Here is a 19,138-nt window from a genome sequence, read left to right as displayed (position 1 = left end):
GTGGTCTTGTTTTTTGCAAAGTGAGCTTATAAATTATTGTCCTGTGACCATTACTTTCTATGAAGCATCATATACATTGAATTGAGATGTTATCTATAGTTTTCCCAAAATGTTGTTTGACCCAGGAACCATGGCAGTCTCCCTGAGTCCCACAGTCTAAACCCGTGGTCGGCAAACTGTGGCTCACGAGCCACATGCGGCTCTTTGGCCCCTTGAGTGTGGCTCTTCCTAAGCCTTAGGAGTACCCTAACTAAGTTAATAACAATGTACCTACCTATATAGTTTAAGTTTAAAAAATTTGGCTCCCAAAAGAAATTTCAATCGTACTGTTGATATTTAGCTCTGTTGACTAATGAGTTTGCCAACCACCGGTCTAAACCTTAAGCATCCTATGACTACAAGGGAACTGATATATTAACATAGCTTTGTTGGTTAATATAGCTTTGTTAAGGGAAAAGCAGAAGATCTAACTTGTGGAGATGAGCAGACGGCCTGGTGTGTGGGGTACAATTACGCATCAAAAGTTTCCTTAAAGCCCTGACCGGTTTGGCTCAGTGGATAGAGCGTCAGCCTGCGGACTGAAGGGTCCCAGGTTCTATTCTGGTTGCGGGCACATCCCCAGTAGGGGGTGTGCAGGAGGCAGCTGATCGATGTTTCTCTCTCATCGATGTTTCTAACTCTCTATCCCTCTCCCTTCCTGTCTGTAAAAAATAAATAAAATTAAAAAAAAGTTTCCTTAAAGATCAAGTTTTTCCTTTTTCTTTTTCTAAAGACATCTGTTTCTTAGTTTGAAAGGTTTTGTGAATCCTCTAAAAATTTTGCATAATTTTGGGAAAGGTTTTACTCTTTACCTTTATAGTGAAGATAGCATGGTATAAGGGATAGAGTATGACCTTTAGAATTAGGTTCTGGATTTAAATTCCCCTTCTGCCTCTTTTAACTAAATGACTGCAGACAAAGTTCTTGACCCCTCTGAGCCTTGAGTTACTCATCTGGAGAATGAGAATTCCTCTCCTTATAAGGGGTCATGTGGAAAATTAAATAAAAAGTGTATCCTAGCCAGTTTGGCTCAGTGGATAGAGCCTCTGCCCACGTTCTGAAGGGTTGCGGGTTTGATTCTGGTCAAGGGCACGTAGGCTTGATCTCCGGCCTTGTCTGGGAGTGCAGGAGGCAACTGATCATATGTCTCTCACATTGATGTTTCTCTCTCTCTCTCCCTCCCTCCCTCCCTCCTTCCTTCCACTCTCTCTAAAAATCAATGGGAAAAATATCCTCAGATGAGGATTCACAATAAATAAGTGGTATCTACCTTTGCACAATGACTTTCTTAAGTACTCCTTGCTCTGGTAGGTACTTAACAAAAGCTGGTTTCCTCCCTGATTTTATTGTTTGGATAATGACCATTAGCATCTGAAGGGAGCCTTGCTTTCCCCCTCCTTCTTTCCCCTCCTTCTTTCCCCACCCTATCCAGTCCCTTCCCTCACTGAAGGTCAGATATCCTTCAGCAATAGAGCAAGCCTGAGAATTATTCTCAGATAGATGACACCATTAAGCTTATTGTCAGTAAGGTTTAATACTGTTTTGCATGTGATTTTATTTTTGATTACTGTTTCATGGGAACTATTATAGAATTCTGGAAGGCAAATTTATATGGCAACTATTTCCTTTAGCATGGCTAAAATAAAAATTTTAGGTTCAGAATATCCTTGCAAAGGTTAACATTATTTGCAAATCTTTATATAATTTTATTCATATTTTAATGTGTTTGTTTTAATTGCTACAGGTGTGAAAAAATTGAAAGATGTGGAGTATCTGGGGACAGTAGCCAGTGTTTGCCTTCATTCAGACTATGCTGCTGCTCTTTTTGAAGGCAAAGTCCAGTTACACTTGGTAAGTATAATTTTGAGGTCCTGGAGGCCTGCTCAGTTAACTTAGTGTCTTATTAAAAACTTCGGTCAGGAAGCAACCTTGTACAGACTAGCTAGAAAGCCAGGTGTGGATAAAGGATTAACAAAAACCTTTACCCTTCTGCAGGAGATGTTCAATTAGTTTTCTAGCTCTGGCAAGAAACCCGGCAGTTTATCAACTGTGCTACTTCCAACAGTGCTTATGGTAAAAATGGCCCTGTTGGTAACTGTATGGAGAAACCATAAATGAACTATAAAAGCTGATGGGAATGCCACACATCTGGGCCTCCTGGAGTGCACTGCCTCGTATATTTAGGCACATTGCTTGTGGGGGTCCTTGAAACTAGGCCTCTTGAGTTGTCCAAGAGATACTGGCCCTGGAATATGGGGCTTCCAAACCAGGGCATCTGCCACATCTGTTCTTGGCTCTTTGCTTCTGGGAAGCCAGGGATTAGCCACCAGACAACTTCAGAGCCTGTGTTCCCGCTAAAGAGGGGTGTCTAATGCTGCCCTGCTCGTAAGCCGTGCTTCCTGCCTGACGCCTTTGAGTAAACTGGCCTATGCAGTCTGCTGAGTCTGAATGTTTAACTGAACCTAAGGAAAAGATCCTCCCCTACGAGCCACTGCTATTCTTTGTTTTAGATAGAAAGTGAACTCTTGGATACTCAAGAAGAGCGTGAGACTCGACTCTTCCCAGCAGTGGATGATAAGTGCCGGATCTTATGTCATGCCTTAACTGGTGATTTCCTCATCTACGGCACGGATGTACGTATTGTCTTCTTTAATATAGAACACAGGGCAATTTCTAGTTTTTACTTTGTAATATAATATGCTTATCATATATATGTATATAAATATAGGATGTCCCAAAAAATGTATACACACACTTTCTTTTTTAATGTATTTTTATTGATTTCAGAGAGGAAGGGAGAGGGAGAGATAGAAACATCAATGATGAGCTGATTGATCAGCTGCCTCCTGCAAGCCCCCTACTGGGGATCGAGCCGCATGTGCCCTTGACCAGAATTGAACCAGGAACCCTTCAGTCCGCAGGCTGACACTATCCACTCAGCCAAACCAGCGAGGGCTATACACACACTTTGAATAATTATAAAGGTAGTGTTTATTAAAATACATTTTATTTTCACAATTGAGTTATCAGCTGTTAAAGTACATACACGTATTTTTGGGACACCCTGTATATATTATATAATATATAAAAATACATAACTACTATAATATAGACATAAATAAGTATATGTAGAGCACAGAGGTGGCATGATTTGCTAGTATTGAGTGCTTTTGTGACTATAAGCAATTTTGACAGCACAGTGAAAAGGGAAAACTATGGAGTGTAGAAAATCTGGATGTAAACATCAGTTCTTTCACTTGCTGCTGTTTAACCCCTCCAAGCCTCATTTCCTTATCTAGGTGCTTTAAGGACTTAATTTAATGACAAATATAAGACACTTCATTCAACTTTAGATTTCCAGTGCGTACATTTAGAAGGCACTTACTAAATATTAAAATTAATGAAATATTGAGAATCTCACTTCAGTCTTTTGGTCCTTTGAACCACCAATACCCTATACCTCTAAGTATTACGTTAGCCACATGAACATAAAGCATAGTTACAGTAATAGCATCTAATATTTGTCAAAACGTTTTCAAAGATTTTTCAAAGCATTTCATACCTGTTATCTTGTTCAGTCTCTACATTCAGTAAAGTTGGTAGAAAGGTATTGTTTTCCACATGAGAAGAACAATTATTCACTGTTTCTATTTTCTCTCATTAAATTGTTTATTAAAAAGAGCAGGTCTTAAAGCATGCTTATTGCCATAGAGAGACTTTATAAGTTGAAAAGAATCAGTCTTTGTGCTAATTTACATCAGTAGGGTAGGTCTCATGTATCAGGTGAAGTAGTGAGTGATGTGGTAAATAACATTAAATACAATACATTTGCATGACACCTAACATTATAAAGCCTGATCTCACTCACCTCATTAACTATATAAAATAAGCAGGGACGTTTTAGAGATGAGGACACTGAAGACTGAGAGGTCACTAGGTTTGTGACAGAGGTGGAACTTGGACAAGCAAGATTTCCTGATGGAAAATGTACTCTTTCCACTATGCCACAGGCACTTGAAGTAAGAACTCAAAGTGTAGTCGCCTGTCAGTAAGGCAGTACTTATCTGTCTCTCTTTTTTTTTTGTAACTGAAGTATAATTGACATATAACATTATATTAGTTTCATATGCACAACATAATGATTTGATATTCATATATATTACAAAATGATCTCCACAGTAAGTCTAGTTAACATCCGTCACCATACATAGTTACAAAATTTTTGTAACGTTGCAAATATTGTAAACTACACAAGTTAAAGTTAAGTTTTGACATATGTATACACCTGTGAAACACTATCAACTCAATCAGTATAATGGACATATTTATCACCTTTAAAAGTTTTCTCAATCCCTCCTTCCCAGCCCTCCCCACTTAGTGCTTTGTCACGATAAATCAGTCTGTATTTTCTAGAGCTTTATGTAAATGGAATCCCATAGTAGGTACTCCTTCTTGTCTGGCTTTAGTATAATTATTTTGAGATCATCCATTTTGGTGTTTGTGTCAATAGTTCCATCCTTTTTCTTGCTGAGTAATAGTACATAGTCAGCATATATCATAATTCGCTCATCCATGAACCTATGGATGGATATTGATGTTTCCTGTTTGGGGTATTTACAATAAAGCTGCTGTAATTATTTGTGTTCAAGCCTGTGTATGGACATATGCTTTCTTTTATCTTAGATAAAAACACCTAGAAGTGGAATGGCTACATCATATGGCATGTGTATGTTTAACCTTTTGAGAAATTGACAAACCGTTTTCTAACTTGGTTGTACCATTTTATACTCCCATCATCAGTATATATGTGTTCCAGTTCCTCTCCATCAGGGGTGGGGGACCTTTTTTCTGCCAAGATCCATTTGGATATTTATAGCATCATTTGAGGGCCATACAAAATTATCAACTTAAAAATTAGCCTGCTATATTTGGTCACTTAATGAACTCACCCCTCATGCCTTGGCAGGACCAGACCAAATTATTTCGTGGGTCTTATGTAACCCGAGGGCTGGAGGTTCCTTACCCCTGCTCTACATCCTCACAAACACCTGATCTGTCACTCTTTACTTTTAGCCACTCTAATGAGTGTGCAGTGGTACTTCATTGTGATTTTAATTTGCATTTCACTAATGGACTAATGATGTAGAGGCATCTTTTCATATGCTTATTTGCTGTTTCTCTTTAGTGAAGTGTCTGTTCATATTTTTTATTATTTCTTAATTGGCTTGTTTATTTTATTACTGAGTTTTGAGAATTCTTTATACATTCTATAAAGTGGGTCACAGACCCAAATGTAAAACATAAAACTTTAAATTTTCTAGAAGAAAACAGGAGTAAAGCTTTGTAACCTTGGGTTAGGCAAAGATTTTTTAGACATAATACCAAAAGCACAATCTATAAAAGAATAAGTTGATAAATTGGACTTTGTCAAAATTCAAAACAAAACAGTGTCTTTGAAAGACACTGTTAAGAGAATGAAAAGACAATTTGTTTTATTTTCTTCTGCCTGTACATTGCAAATATTGTAAATATTCTGAGACTCTTTCTTCATCAGAAATATGACATTTTTTCTCTTCATATTAGAAGGTATGTTTAACATAAATGCTGAAAGTATTTTCTTGACTGGATTTTCTTTTTTTTTTTTCTTTTTTTTGGTAGACTGGTGTCATCCAGTATTTCTACATTGAAAACTGGCAATTCGTTAATGATTATCGACATCCTGTCAGTGTGAAAAGGATTTTCCCTGACCCCAATGGGACCACATTAGTTTTCATTGATGAAAAAAGTGATGGATTTGTCTACTGTCCAGTAAGTCTAGAAAAGTTTTGAATGCTTGTTTTTAAAATTATACAACACGTGAAGAAAAGTATTTTTTAAATATATTTTATATATAAAATCATTTTCTCGTAAGCAGAGCCAAGGATTATAGTACTTTGTTATCATGTCTGTGATACCATGTCTGTGATCCATTTCATGACTGTTCACATCAAGGAATCTTTTTCTATTATTCTGCAGTTTTTCATGTCAGTCCCAGAGAGATATTTTAGGGAAAAAATTGTTACTATATTCTGTACCACTTTTAACCTTCTTTACTGTGCAATATTATAGTGTATCAGCATGTACATGACTTTCTCTCCAGATATGCAATAAGCCCCAGAGGGCTGGGACTAGACCCTGTCCTTCCTCCACCTCAGGTGATTTTCCTCTTCCCTTAAGGTCCTGAATACCAAGGAAATGTATTTTTGTATTAGATGATTAAAAACAGACCATTTTCTGTTAACTCATATTTTTGCACATCCTTAACTTTTTTAAAAATAGATTGAGAAAAAAGAAAGTGTGTTTTTACATTACTTACTACTAGAGGCCCAGGGCACGAAATTCATGCACGGTGGAGTCCCTAGGCCTGGCTGGTGATCAGGGCCTATTAGGGCTATCTCGCCCAGTCCCAATTGGGGCCAGGCCAGGCTGGCTGTCAGACGGGGCCTGCTGGCTGCCGGACAAGGCCTGCCAGATGGGGAAAGGGACCGCGGGAGGTTTGCTGGCCAGGGGAAGGGACAGGGAGAGGTTGGCTGGCCATGGGAGATTGGCTGTGGGAGCTCACTGACCACTAGGGGGCAGCTCCTGCATTGAGCATCTGCCTCCTGGTGGTCAGTGCGTGTTATAGTGACTGGCCAACCGGTCGTAATGGTCGTAATGGTCGCTTGGGCTTTTATATATATATATATATATATATATATATATATATATATATATATATATATATATATTAGAGGCCCGGGGCACAAAAATTTGTGCACTGGCATGGGGGATGTCCCTCAGCCCCACTTGTGCCCTCTCACAGTCTGGGACCCCTCGGGAGATAACGACCTGCTGGCTTAGGCCTACTCCTGGGTGCCAGAGGGCAGGCCCAATCCCTAGGTGCCTGCCCCGCAGCCCCTGGTCGGGCTCAGAGCAGGGCCGATTGGGGAGTTGGGGCGCTGCCCCCTGTCATGCACAGAGCAGGGTGGATCGGGAGGTTGCGATGCCACCCCAGTCACGCTCAGGGTAGGGCCGATAGGGGGGTTGGGGCGCCGCCCCCTGTCACACTCAAGGCAGGGTCGATGGGGAGGTTGCGGCGCCATCCCCTGTCACGCACAAAGCAGGGTGGATCAGGGGGTTGTGGTGCCACCCCTGTCACATACAGAGCCGGCCGATCAGGGGGTTGGGGAGCTGCCCCCTGTCACGCACAGAGCAGGGCCAATCAGGGGGTTTGGGGCTCCGTACCCTGTCACACACAGAGCAGGGCCGATCAGGGGGTTGGGGAGTCCCCCCTATCACGCACAGAGCAGGGCCGATCAGGGGGTTGGGGAGCTCCCCCCTGTCACGCACAGAGCAGGGCCGATCAGAGGGTTGGCGCACTCCCCCCGTCACACTCAGGGCAGGGCCGATGGGGAGGTTGCGGCTCCACCCCATCACACACAGAGCAGGGCCCATGGGGGGGTTGGGGCACCGCACCCTGTCACACACAGAGCAGGGCCGATCAGGGGTTTGGGGAGTTCCCCCCTATCAGGCACAGAGCAGGGCCAATCAGGTGGTTGAGGCGCCTTCCCCTGTCACGAACAGAGCAGGGCGGATAGGGAGGTTGTGGCCCCGCCCCCTGTCACACACAGAGCCGCAGGGCAATCAGGGGGTTTGGGCGCTGCCCCCTGTCATGCTGCTCCAGGGGCCAGGAGGCCTCGCGGCTCCACTGATCTCAGTGCTGGGAGGCCCCTCGGCTCTGCTTGACACTGAGGCAGTGAGGCCTCGCTACTCAGCTGATCCCGGTGCTAGGAGGCCTCGCTGCTCCGCTGATCCCAGTGCCAGGAGGCCTCACGGCTCTGCTGATCCAGGCATATTACCCTTTTACTATATAGGATAGAGGCCTGGTGCACGGGTGGGGGCCGGCTGGTTTGCCCTGAACGGTGTCCTGTATTACCCTTTTACTATATAGGATAGAGGCCTGGTGCACGGGTGGGGGCCGGCTGGTTTGCCCTGAACGGTGTCCTGGATCAGGGTGGGGGTCCCACTTGGGTGCTTGGCCAGCCTGGATGAGGGGCTGAGGGCCGTTTTCAGGCTGGCGGGTGACTGAAGCTCCCAACCTCTCCTTTTTTTCTTTTTTTTTTTCATTCTGGGATTTATTCACCTTCTATGGCTGTCACTGGAACTGAGAGCCAACTTTAGCTCTGAGGCTCGGCTCCAGCTCTGAGACCTCGGCTGCTGAAAGCAGGTCTGGGTTTGTTTGGCTTCTATAATTGAAACACTGTTGCAACTCCAGCTCGGCTGGTTGGCTGAAAGCATGGGGGTTGTTTAGCTTCTATATTTGCAACATTGTTTCTTAGAGTGCAAGCTCAGAGCCCAGCAGCGGGAGGCGGGGAACCTTGGCTTCCTCCATCACTGGAGCAAGCAAGCCTCCTGTTTGCTTCAGCTGCCTGCCTGCCAGCCGCCATCTTGGTTGGCAGTTAATTTGCATATCACCCTGATTAGCCAATGGGAAGCGTGTCCCAGGTACGGTTAATTACCATGTTTGTCTATTATTAGATAGGAGATATATATATATACACTTGGAGTTTTTGTTTATTTCTTTATATCCAGCTAATGCTTTAATTTGTTCACAGTTTACATAAGCCTACAGCTGCTCTTGGCCCATCTTTAGTAGCTGTTCCCAGGCATCTGGTTTACCTTAGAGAAGACACATTCCAATGAAGACAGCTTTCCCCTCACTATGCACTTTCCTCTCTCTCTTCCCTTCCTTTCTTTCTTGCTTTCTCTTCCCTTCATTTTTTTTCTTTGACAAATATAACAGGTTACCACAGGAGTGACTGGATTATTTATGCAAAATCTCTAATATGCTGGTTCTGAATCAACCCTTTTCTCTCCTGATCACAAACCAATGAGGGAAAATGACATAAATATAAAGATAACCTTGAGTTCCCTCTATGCAATAAGGAAATCCAGTCTGGCACAGATTCCGTTTCTGTGACAGGCCTAAGGAAGCGGAGCTGCCTTGCTTCCCGCATGGGTTCGCCACAGGTGGGAACTGCTGCTGAGGGGACACAGAGGGGTCCAGGGACATCGGTGTCTGACAGGAGTTAGTCAGAACTGGGTCTGACTGCAGGGAAAGGGCAGAGAGCAAGACCTGCCTAAACACGTTGCTACATCCTTCTTTTTACACTTTCCAGTTCCTTGGTCATTTCTGTTAGAGCCCAGTATGACCTCCTTCGTAGAGTTGGACTGAGGTATCCGTGAGTTCATCTTTCCATGTTATCAGGCACAGGAGCTAGTTAGCCAGTGTTAGTTAAAGCCCTGCCCTCTTTACCACCCTTCAACCCCTCAAATCCGGAATTCTCTCTCTTATTGCTGCTCATCCCCACTCCCTTTTCCAGCTCTAACCTGCAACTCAGGTATTAAGAAAAAATAACCTTGTGGGGGAGAGGGCAATGGGGGGGGGGGGGGACATATGTAATACTTTCAACAATAAAGATTTATTTAAAAAAGAAAAACAACCTTGTCAAACAAAATCCACACAAAGAATGACTCCGTGGCCAGCCGCATGTGCTCTCCCTCCCCCAACATGTGGGTGGGTGTTTGCTTTTATTCAAATTAAGGTTTCTCTGGTAGGCTCGAATTTTAAGTGGTTGGGCAAGATACCAGAGGGGAGTGTTGTGCCCACAGGAGTAAATTCCTCTTTTAAATAATACCCAGTCTTTTTTCTCTGAGTAGGGCCAGCTTGGAAGGGAAGGGGAAGGAGGCTTGTGGGGCAGAGCCTTCCCGGCCTCTGACCCAGCAGGAGGCTGCACTAAGGCACTTGAGGCCCTTGGACTCTTGACCAGAGTGCTCCGCACTTCATTTGATTTTAACAACACCCCTCCCGCCCCCCCACCGGTCCCCCACCCCCGTCATCGTGTGCTGGTATTGCAGCCTAATTTTCTGCTGCTTTAAATAATTTGAGAGAGGCATTGCTCCTGTGATGTTCATACATGCAAATGTTCAGACAACAATTCTTTAAAATTTTTAAACTTGCAATTTTCCTTCATATGTATATTTATTCAACCTATTTTTCTTCACTATGTGGATAGTAAGGGATTCACTCATGTTGTACATTAGAATTTAGAGATTACTTTTTCTTACATACGCCCCTAGAAAACCTATATTCCCCCACAACACACACACACACAGACACACACATACTCCCTATATGCCCATGAAGGCTGGCTTGTGATCTTCTAGAAAGTTTATAAACACGTTGCCCTTCAGAGAGGCTATGTAGTAGTTAAGTGCATGGACTTTAAAGACTGACGGATAGACCTGAATTTACGATTAGTAATGATAACCAGTATGTTTGTGCTGAGTACTCTTTACATACATCAGGGGTCTCTTTCTGTCCTTATCACAGCCCAGAGATAAATACTCATATTATTGCCACTTTACAGGTGAAGAAACTAAGGCCTAGAGAAGATAACTAACTTGTCCCAACTCACACAGCCAGCAAGTGCATTGGTATGAGCCCAGAGGAGCTCCCTCCAGAGCTCTCACTCTGATTGGAGTTCCCGTTCCCCAGCTATAAATTCCGTTCTGGCACCTATGTTATAGGTGGTTTATAAAAATTAAATGTTTTTAGTACTGTGTCTGCCACATAATAAGCACTCAACAAATGGCTGCCCTTTAAAAAAGCTCTGCCACCTGTCCATTGGATGGTGTGCCCATCCTTACAAACTGCAGGTCAGTGTGCACAGTGGATAGAAGCATAGACTGGAGCCACGCTGCTCGGGTTCAAGTCCTGGCTCTTCAACTTATGAGCCTGTGACTCAGTGCACATTTCTCTGTGCCTCAGTTTCTTCATCTGCAAGTGGGCATAATAATAGGATCTGACTTCCGAACTATGAGGTTAGAATTAAATGAAGTTACATAAGTAATTAGTACAATATCTGGTAAGTAGCACTATCCAATGGAGATATAATTTTAACCACATATGTAATTTTTAATTTTTAAAGCACGTTTTTAGAAAGGTAAAAAGAAATAGGTGAAATTAATTTCAATGTTATCATTTTAGTATGTAATCAATATAAAAAATTACTGCTGTTTCACACTCTTAGTTAGATACACATGGGATCTAACTTCTTGAGATCCCACGTGTAGTTCACACTTGCACACATCTTAATTCGGATGAGACACATTTCAGTGCGCATTAGCCACATGTGGTTAGTAAGTGGTGGCTACTGTGCTGGACAGCACAGCTCTATAGTATTAGTTTTTATTTGTAAGAATTTTATATTTCATTCTTATTTTTAGAGGAAGACAGATTAGGGAGAAAGCAGGTGTTTCTCAGCTCCACATTCAGCATATGTATTAGCCTACCAGCCTGAGTTCACAGGAATAGGTGATTGCTTTTTTTTAATATATATTCTTATTGATTTCAGAGAGGAAAAGAGAGATAGAAACATCATTGATGAGAGAGAATCACTGATTGGCCGTCTCCTGCACTCTCCCTACTGGAGATTGAGCCTGCAACCCGGGCATGTGGCCTGACTGGGAATCGAACTGTCATCTACTGGTTCATAGGTTGATGCTCAACCATTGAGCCACACCAGCCGGGCTGGATTGCTTTTTTAATAGGTTATGTTACTATAGCAGTACATTTTATGTTTGTTAGAGTGCATTGTAGAGAAGTTTTTGAAGTGAAACAGATAGAGTGGAATTTATCTAAATTTTAAATCATACATGAATCAATTTCTGCTTCCTCCCTAGATGGAGCATTTCTGTGCCCAGTATTGAAAAATTTCTAAACGCAAGTGTTCATAGTTTAAGTTTCTGTCATCTTGAGCACCTTCAGCTTTTTTTTTTTTAATGTGAAGCTTTGTGTCCAGACTTGTAGTTTTGCCTGCAAATTCATCAGATTTTAGATAAAACCCTTGATTTTCCATGTAACTATAGTTTTGTTTTTTTTCAAGCCACACCTAATATTGGAACGGTTGGCGTGTTGTTGGATTGAGTGTGGGTCCATAAGCTATGCCAGCTAAGGCTACAGACAGGCTCCTGCCACTACAAATGATAATGATTTATGTATAGACTGGGGGCAAAACTTTAAATCCTATTTTGTAGGTAAATGATGCTACGTATGAGATTCCAGATTTTCCACCAACCATTAAAGGTGTACTTTGGGAAAACTGGCCATTGGATAAAGGTGTTTTTATTGCTTATGATGATGATAAGGCATACACCTATGTCTTTCACAGGAACACTATACAAGGTACTTAATCACCTTCTTGTACATTTGTTGATAAGTCAATTTCCATTGCAATGAAATGAAAACATTCCTTTCTGATGTGTGTGCTGAGTATTACCTTTCAGCATTCAGATGTCTGTTTTATAATGTAGGATCCAAGGTCATTCTGGCTGACGGCACCAAAATTCCCTTCTCTCATAAACCTTTGCTGTTGTATAATGGAGAGCTGACCTGCCAGACACAGAGTGGACAAATCAACAATGTCTACCTGGACACTCACAGCTTCCTCAACAATTTAAAAGACGTGGGGCCTAATGAGCTGAGGCAGATGCTGACACAGACCTTGGTGCTGAAAAGGTAGGGTTTCAAATACTTCTCCACGGCGCTCCCTTGCTTCGGGGATTGTAAAGGAGATGATAGCATTTACCTCGTTTCCTTCACGGGATTATCATGAAGCTCAGGTAAGATCACGGATATGAGCATGTGTAGAATTCTAAAGAAAGTCACGGTGAAATATCGGTGCTTTAGTCCCTTCGGAACAAAAACGTTTCTAATCACCGAAATAGTGCAGTTATTGTCATTTCAACAACATCTTAATTTCGTCCTAATAAAGTTTGGTTCAGCCTTGCCTGAGATTTCCTCTTACAGCTTAGGGCCACTGTGAGTCCCTCTGTGGTTCTAATGCTTCCCACCATCTCTTGCTGCTGCTGTACGTAGTAACTCCTTAGTCCTCACTGTTCAGTGGAACCCTCACCTAGTCCACGAAGCCTTCCCTGAAGCCCCCTGCCTCCCACAAAAACAAAACAAAACACTTTCTAGTGTGTTGCCTCGGAGCCAGGGTACATACAATATACATAGTGGTTTAGAGCACTTTCCCATTCACCACTGTGTGACTAGGGCTAGTGTGTTAAGGCCAAGAATCCTCACTTTCTCATCTATGAAGGAGAAGTAATAATAATACAGAGTGGATAGGGTTGTCAGAGGAACCCAGTGAGAGAATTCATACAGAGTACGTAGCACAAAGACCCCCATACTGTAAGCACTCGATTGCTTCCATTGTACTCGGTCATGCTCATCTGTCTTCCACCTTCCCCACTTATGACACCTGAAGGACAATGACCGGGTTTGATCTTTGTATCTTGGTTCCAAACACGGTTCCTGGCGTATAATAGGTACTCAGTAAATGTGTGTGAGACAGGAAAATGCAGAGGCAAATAGATGGGTAGATGTAATATATCCATTAATGTAAAGGTCCCACAAAACATTTAATTGGCATTTATGGTCATGTTTTAAACCAGAAGTCAGCCAACCCTTTCTGTTACGGGCCAAATGGTATGTATTTCACGTGTTAATGGGCCATAGGGTCTCTGTTTCTGCTCAGTTCGGCTGTTGTAGCACGAGAGCAGCTGAGACAGTCCATAATGCATGGCTGGTGTACCTGCATTCCACTCAAACTTTACCTTTTTAAAAAAATACATATTTTTATTGATTTCAGAGAGGAAGGGAGAGGGAGACAGAGATAGAAACATCAATGATGAGAATCATTGATCAGCTGCCTCATGCACGCCCCCTACTGGAGATCGAGCCCACAACCTGGGCATGTGCCCTGGCTGGGAATCAAACCCTGACCTCCTGGTTCATAGGTCGACGCTCAAACTTTACTTTCAAAAACAGGCAGTGGACTGGACAGGAATAGAGTGCTAATTTTATTAGACTTATGTGAGAACAAAACTAATTTTGATCTCTGTATGAAGTAAACCAAAAATAAATAGAATTAATTGTTAATGGGGGAAGGTGGTTACCCAGAGTAGATTTAGAGTAATAAAAGAAATTTAAGAAAAGTCATCTGTACAAAATGGAAGAAAAGTTTATGTAATTTTTCATAACTTGTAAATAATGATTACAGACTAAGAAGTTTTTACAAAACTTACCTTGTGCGTGACATGAAAGAATGTACAATCTGACAGTTGCCTGGTAGGGAGCAAAAAGACCCCCCTGACTAAGCTTCTACTCACCCCCTAGGTTCTCTGACGCGTGGGAACTCTGCACGATTCTGAATGATCACGACGCCTGGAATGAGCTGGGCAGGGAGTGCCTCCATCACATGGACGTGGAGTTCGCAATCCGCGTCTACCGGGCTGTCGGAAATGTCGGCATGGTGATGTCCTTGGAACAAATAAAGGTAAGCAGCATCTTATGAGGATCATCAGGTTAGGAGTTAAATGGTATTGGTTCATACATTTTACATTCTGTGGTGAATCCTGCCCAACTCACCAACAAGTTAATTGCTAGAACATTACCACTTCTTACTGAGCAAAGCTTTTCCTTTTGTTTTTAGTGAAACCTTATGGCCCGTCAGGGCACATACAAGTATCAAGCAAGGAACGCGTAAATAAGGGAACAACAAATCGATGTCTCTCTTCCCCCTCCCTCTCTCTCAAATCAGTAAAAACAAAACAAAAACACAAAATTTGTATTCTCATTAAAGCTGCTTTTATTTTCAGGGGATCGAGGACAACAACCTTTTGGCGGGGCATCTTGCCATGTTTACTAACGATTTCAACCTGGCTCAGGACCTGTACCTGGCGTCCAGCTGCCCCGTGGCTGCGCTGGAGGTATGGCGGCAAATGGGGGGGAAGCAGGCCACGTAAAGGGGGATCTCACCTTGGACATGGCTAACAGTCCTCGGCACCGGGCACCACAGGCCTTGCCCCTCTAGAATTCAGACTCAGCTTTAAGGACCCCTGAGTACTCATTACCTTCAAAAATACTTTCATTCTGCATTCTGCGGAGCCATAAAAGGCGTGGCATGGTAACATTACCAAATAATTCCCATCTAAATGTGCCCAAAGAGAACAGATTTTATAACTTACAAAGGCACATGCAAATAAAAACAGCCACTGTGTATTGAGTGTTCACATGTGCCAGGTATATTCCTAAGACGTACTGTTTTTCATTTAACCCGCACAGCAATCCTGTGAGATAGTACTTTTACAGGCTCTGTGGTCCAAATGGGAAAACTGGGACGCATTTATCTTTTATTTCTTGTATGGAATTCTCCTGTGCGTTAAAAGGTGGGCTAAAGAGCCCTGGGTGGTGTGTTCAGTGGTTAGAACATCAGCCGGCACACCAAAGGGTCGCAGGTTCGATCCCTGGCCCTGGCACATGTGGGAGGCAACCGATCGATGTGTCTCTCACATTGATGTTTCTCTCTCTCCCTCCCCACCCTCCCTTCCACTCTCTCTAAAAATCAATGGGAAAAACATCCTCGGGTAAAGATTAACCAAATAAAAGAAAAGGTGGGCTAAGGACTAGTGTACCATCACTAGTTTCCCAGAGATGAGCATTGCAGCAGAAGGACTAGAACAGAGTAGACTACCTAGTTCAACACCAGGAGGAAGAGAGAAGTGGCCATAGGGAACAGGGATTCAGAATGCGGATTTTAGCCCTAACCGGTTTGGCTCAGTGGATAGAGCGTCAGCCTGCGGACTGAAGGGTCCCAGGTTCAATTCCAGTCAAGGGCATGTACCTTGGTTGCGGGCACATCCCCAGTAGGGGGTGTGCAGGAGGCAGCTGATCAATGTTTCTCTCTCATCGATGTTTCTAGCTCTCTATCCCTCTATCTTCCTCTCTGTAAAAAATCAATAAAATATATATATTTTTTAAAAGGATGTGGACTTGAGCCTGGCCAGCATGGCTCAATGGTTGAGCGTCGACCTATGAACCAGGAGGACACGATTCCATTCCCAGTCAGGGCACATGCTCAGGTTTTGGGCTCAATTCCCGGTAGGGGGCGTGCAGGAGGCAGCCGATCAATGATTCTCTCTCATCGTCGATGTTTCTATCTCTCTCTCCCTCTCCCTTGCTCTCTGAAAGGAATAAAAATATATTTTAAAAGGAAAAAAGAATGTGGACTTTAGAGTCAGACATGTCTGGGCTTAAATCTCAGCTCTGTGCAACCCTGGACAAGTTATTTCATCTTTCTGTGCCCTGGATTCCGTCTGTTTAAAGTAGGGATAACAGTATCTAGCCCACTTGGTTATTGTAAAGATTTAAAAATGAGATTAGATCTATTGGAACTGTGCTGATCGATAGAAAAGACAAAGTGGTAGCTGCTGTCGTTACTGTCATTCACCTCAGATCAGCTTGTCCACAGCTACAGAGAGGAGGTATTTTGAAAACATTTGCTGCTAATTTCACAACTTAACCCTTTTTCAAATTGTTCTGTAGCAAATTTTAATTTTTAAATTTTAAGTGAACCAAATTAATTTTGTTTTAAGAAAATATTTAGATAATTTTATAATATTATTCGAGATAATTGGGGACACCCTGAGAAATTTTCAGAACTTGGATGGGTACGCACTGAAGTAGGAAACTGGTTGCTAGAAGTGAGGGCAAAGACATCACCTTAGCTCTTCCACGTTTAGCTATGGACACGTCATGAGCTAAAGATCTGTAAATCGTTGGAGGTGATTGATGGCTTCCCCGTGGAGAGGGGAGATTGCACCCTGTCATTCACTTCACCTCACTTCGGAACTGTGCCTGATCAACGGAAAAGACAAACATGGTTGACAGGTCAGCCAGGGAAAGGAAGCGAGGGGCAAAGCCCTCCTGCCCAGCTCGGCCACATGCTGACAGCCCGACTGTGTACAGAGAGGAGGTGTTCTGAAGCAGCTAGCCTCTTTTGCCTTATGGACGATTAATTGCAAAAGGCCTCGTTGTGATAAGCAAATAAGCTAATGTCCTAGAGCATTACCTGGCAGAAAATAACACTTGGGAAATGTGAGCTCTTATTAATTCTTTACAAAATGTGAATAAAGTGAGGAATGAACTCTAAAAGATTCTTGGTTAGTTATATTTGGGACTGTATACCAGACTGTGTACAGACCTCAGGAACCAGGGAGAAAGACAGATTCACATTTTATTTATGTTTGCTTTTATTCGTGTTGTGATATAGCTTTAGATTTTCTCAGAAAATAACCTCAACTCCTGTAGTAAAGTACCTCTCAACCTTTTAAGAAGGAAAATGAATAATTTAATTGGTTGGTTGGATTAATATTTATTAGTTTTGAGTACTAAAGAATAAGATTTTGTTGGGTAGAATTGAGTGTTTTGTTTTTAATTTTTATTGATTTCAGAGAGGAAGGGAGAGGGAGAGAGATAGAAACATCAATAATGAGAGAGAATCACCCAATCGCTGCCTCCTGGACATCCCCCAACTGGGGATCAAATCTACAACCTGGACATGTGCCCTTGACCAGAATCCAACCCGGGACCCTTCAGTCCACAGGCTGACACTCTATCCTCTGAGCCAAACCAGCTAGAGCTGTTTTGGATTTTTATTACTTAAAGTGTCATATTTATTTATTTTTTATTGTGATGAAAAACATATAACATTCAATTTTCTATCTTTTTTTTTCAATTACAGTTCACATTCAGTATTATTCTGTATTAGTTTCAGGTGTACATGCTGGTAATGCTTATATGTATGCATACAAGTCCTTTGGTTGATCTCTTACCCCCACCCCCCACCCCTGCCTTCCGTCTGAGGTTTGGCAGTTCAGTGCTTCTCTGTCTCTGGATCTCTTTTTGTTCATCAGTTTATGTTGTTCACTCTATAGAATTGCATTTTGGAGGGCCACAAGCCTTTATAATAATAGCTAAGATGTTTTTGCTCCCCCAAATCAATTTTTACCCCCGTGGGAGCTCTGTCACATCCATTGCGGAAATATACTATAGTAACATGTTATCTTTGCAAAGATCAAGTTTCATTTTTAAACAAAGAGTTTTGTAATCACTTTATTAAAACTAGCACTATATGGTGACTGTGCAAAATAACTTGCTCATTTGCCCCTAATAGATGAGAAGGGATTTGCAGCACTGGGACAGCGCTCTACAGCTGGCCAAGCGTTTAGCCCCGGACCAAATACCACTTATCTCCAAAGAATATGCTATTCAGCTTGAATTCACGTAAGTCCTCATCTTTATATGATTCAGTTGGTACCTAATTGCTGAATTACTGACTACTGACTATTGAAATAATTACTGAATATCTTAAGTTCTAAACTGCCATTCTTATAAGGCCCTCCGTTGATTTAATAATTTCTTTTTCAGGGGAAAAGAGATTACTGTAATTATACAAACAAAATAAATTTTTTCTAACTAATGTTGTCTTATCCATGCATTGATCCACTTTCATTTTTAGCATCAAGTTTGGGTCTTAGATAAGCCTTTTCTACATTTAGAGTCTAAACATTGTTTTGAATCACATTTGACCATCAGGGTGACATACTGCTTTTCAGAACCTAAGCTCATGATCTTGACTTCTTTGTACACTTTGAGGATTTATAGTGTAATTTCAAGGCAGAGTGAAAAATACCAGGTATTGGTCTACAACTTCTATTTGCTTTATTTTGTAGTTTTTCTTTTTTAAATTGAATTGCATATGGACAAAAATTCAACAGTTAATGTTGAAGATGAAGCCAGAAGCTCTCACGGGCTGATATTCAGTGCCTGAGTGATGTATGGACAGGTTTCACAAATCTTTCCTTCCTTTGGAAATGCCATCTTCTGTTCTGAGAGATTTAGGATTTTCCAGTGCACTTAGTCGCTAGATAGTCTTAATTATCAATAGTCTTAGTTGACAGACTATAGATTTTTATTTCAATGCTGCATAAATGTGTAATTTTAGAAGCATTCAAGATCCACTTGTAATTCACATTCAGTCGTGCTTAATGCTACTAATGCAAATACCCGCAGAGGCAATAAATGAATAATTCATTTGCAAATATAAGTTCCCATGTGTATGTGCAGTGTTAATTACATCACAACTGGACAATTTTTCTGACTTTTTTAAAA

General features: G+C 42.1%; 1 protein-coding gene across 1 annotated transcript in view; it reads left to right on the top strand.

The window, feature by feature from the left end:
• The window catches only part of WDR19 (WD repeat domain 19), a 70,253-nt gene that overhangs the window by 20,608 nt on the left and 30,507 nt on the right, over positions 1 to 19,138 (top strand). The window contains 8 exon segments of the mRNA XM_023753652.1: positions 1,784 to 1,890; positions 2,550 to 2,672; positions 5,698 to 5,847; positions 12,157 to 12,304; positions 12,433 to 12,637; positions 14,303 to 14,462; positions 14,785 to 14,895; positions 18,141 to 18,250. Coding sequence (XP_023609420.1) covers positions 1,784 to 1,890; positions 2,550 to 2,672; positions 5,698 to 5,847; positions 12,157 to 12,304; positions 12,433 to 12,637; positions 14,303 to 14,462; positions 14,785 to 14,895; positions 18,141 to 18,250 — 1,114 coding nt within the window.

Source organism: Myotis lucifugus, unplaced genomic scaffold (genome assembly GCF_000147115.1).
Source record: "Myotis lucifugus unplaced genomic scaffold, Myoluc2.0 scaffold_48, whole genome shotgun sequence".
NCBI lineage: Eukaryota > Metazoa > Chordata > Mammalia > Chiroptera > Vespertilionidae > Myotis > Myotis lucifugus.
This window is presented reverse-complemented; position numbering and strand designations above follow the sequence as displayed.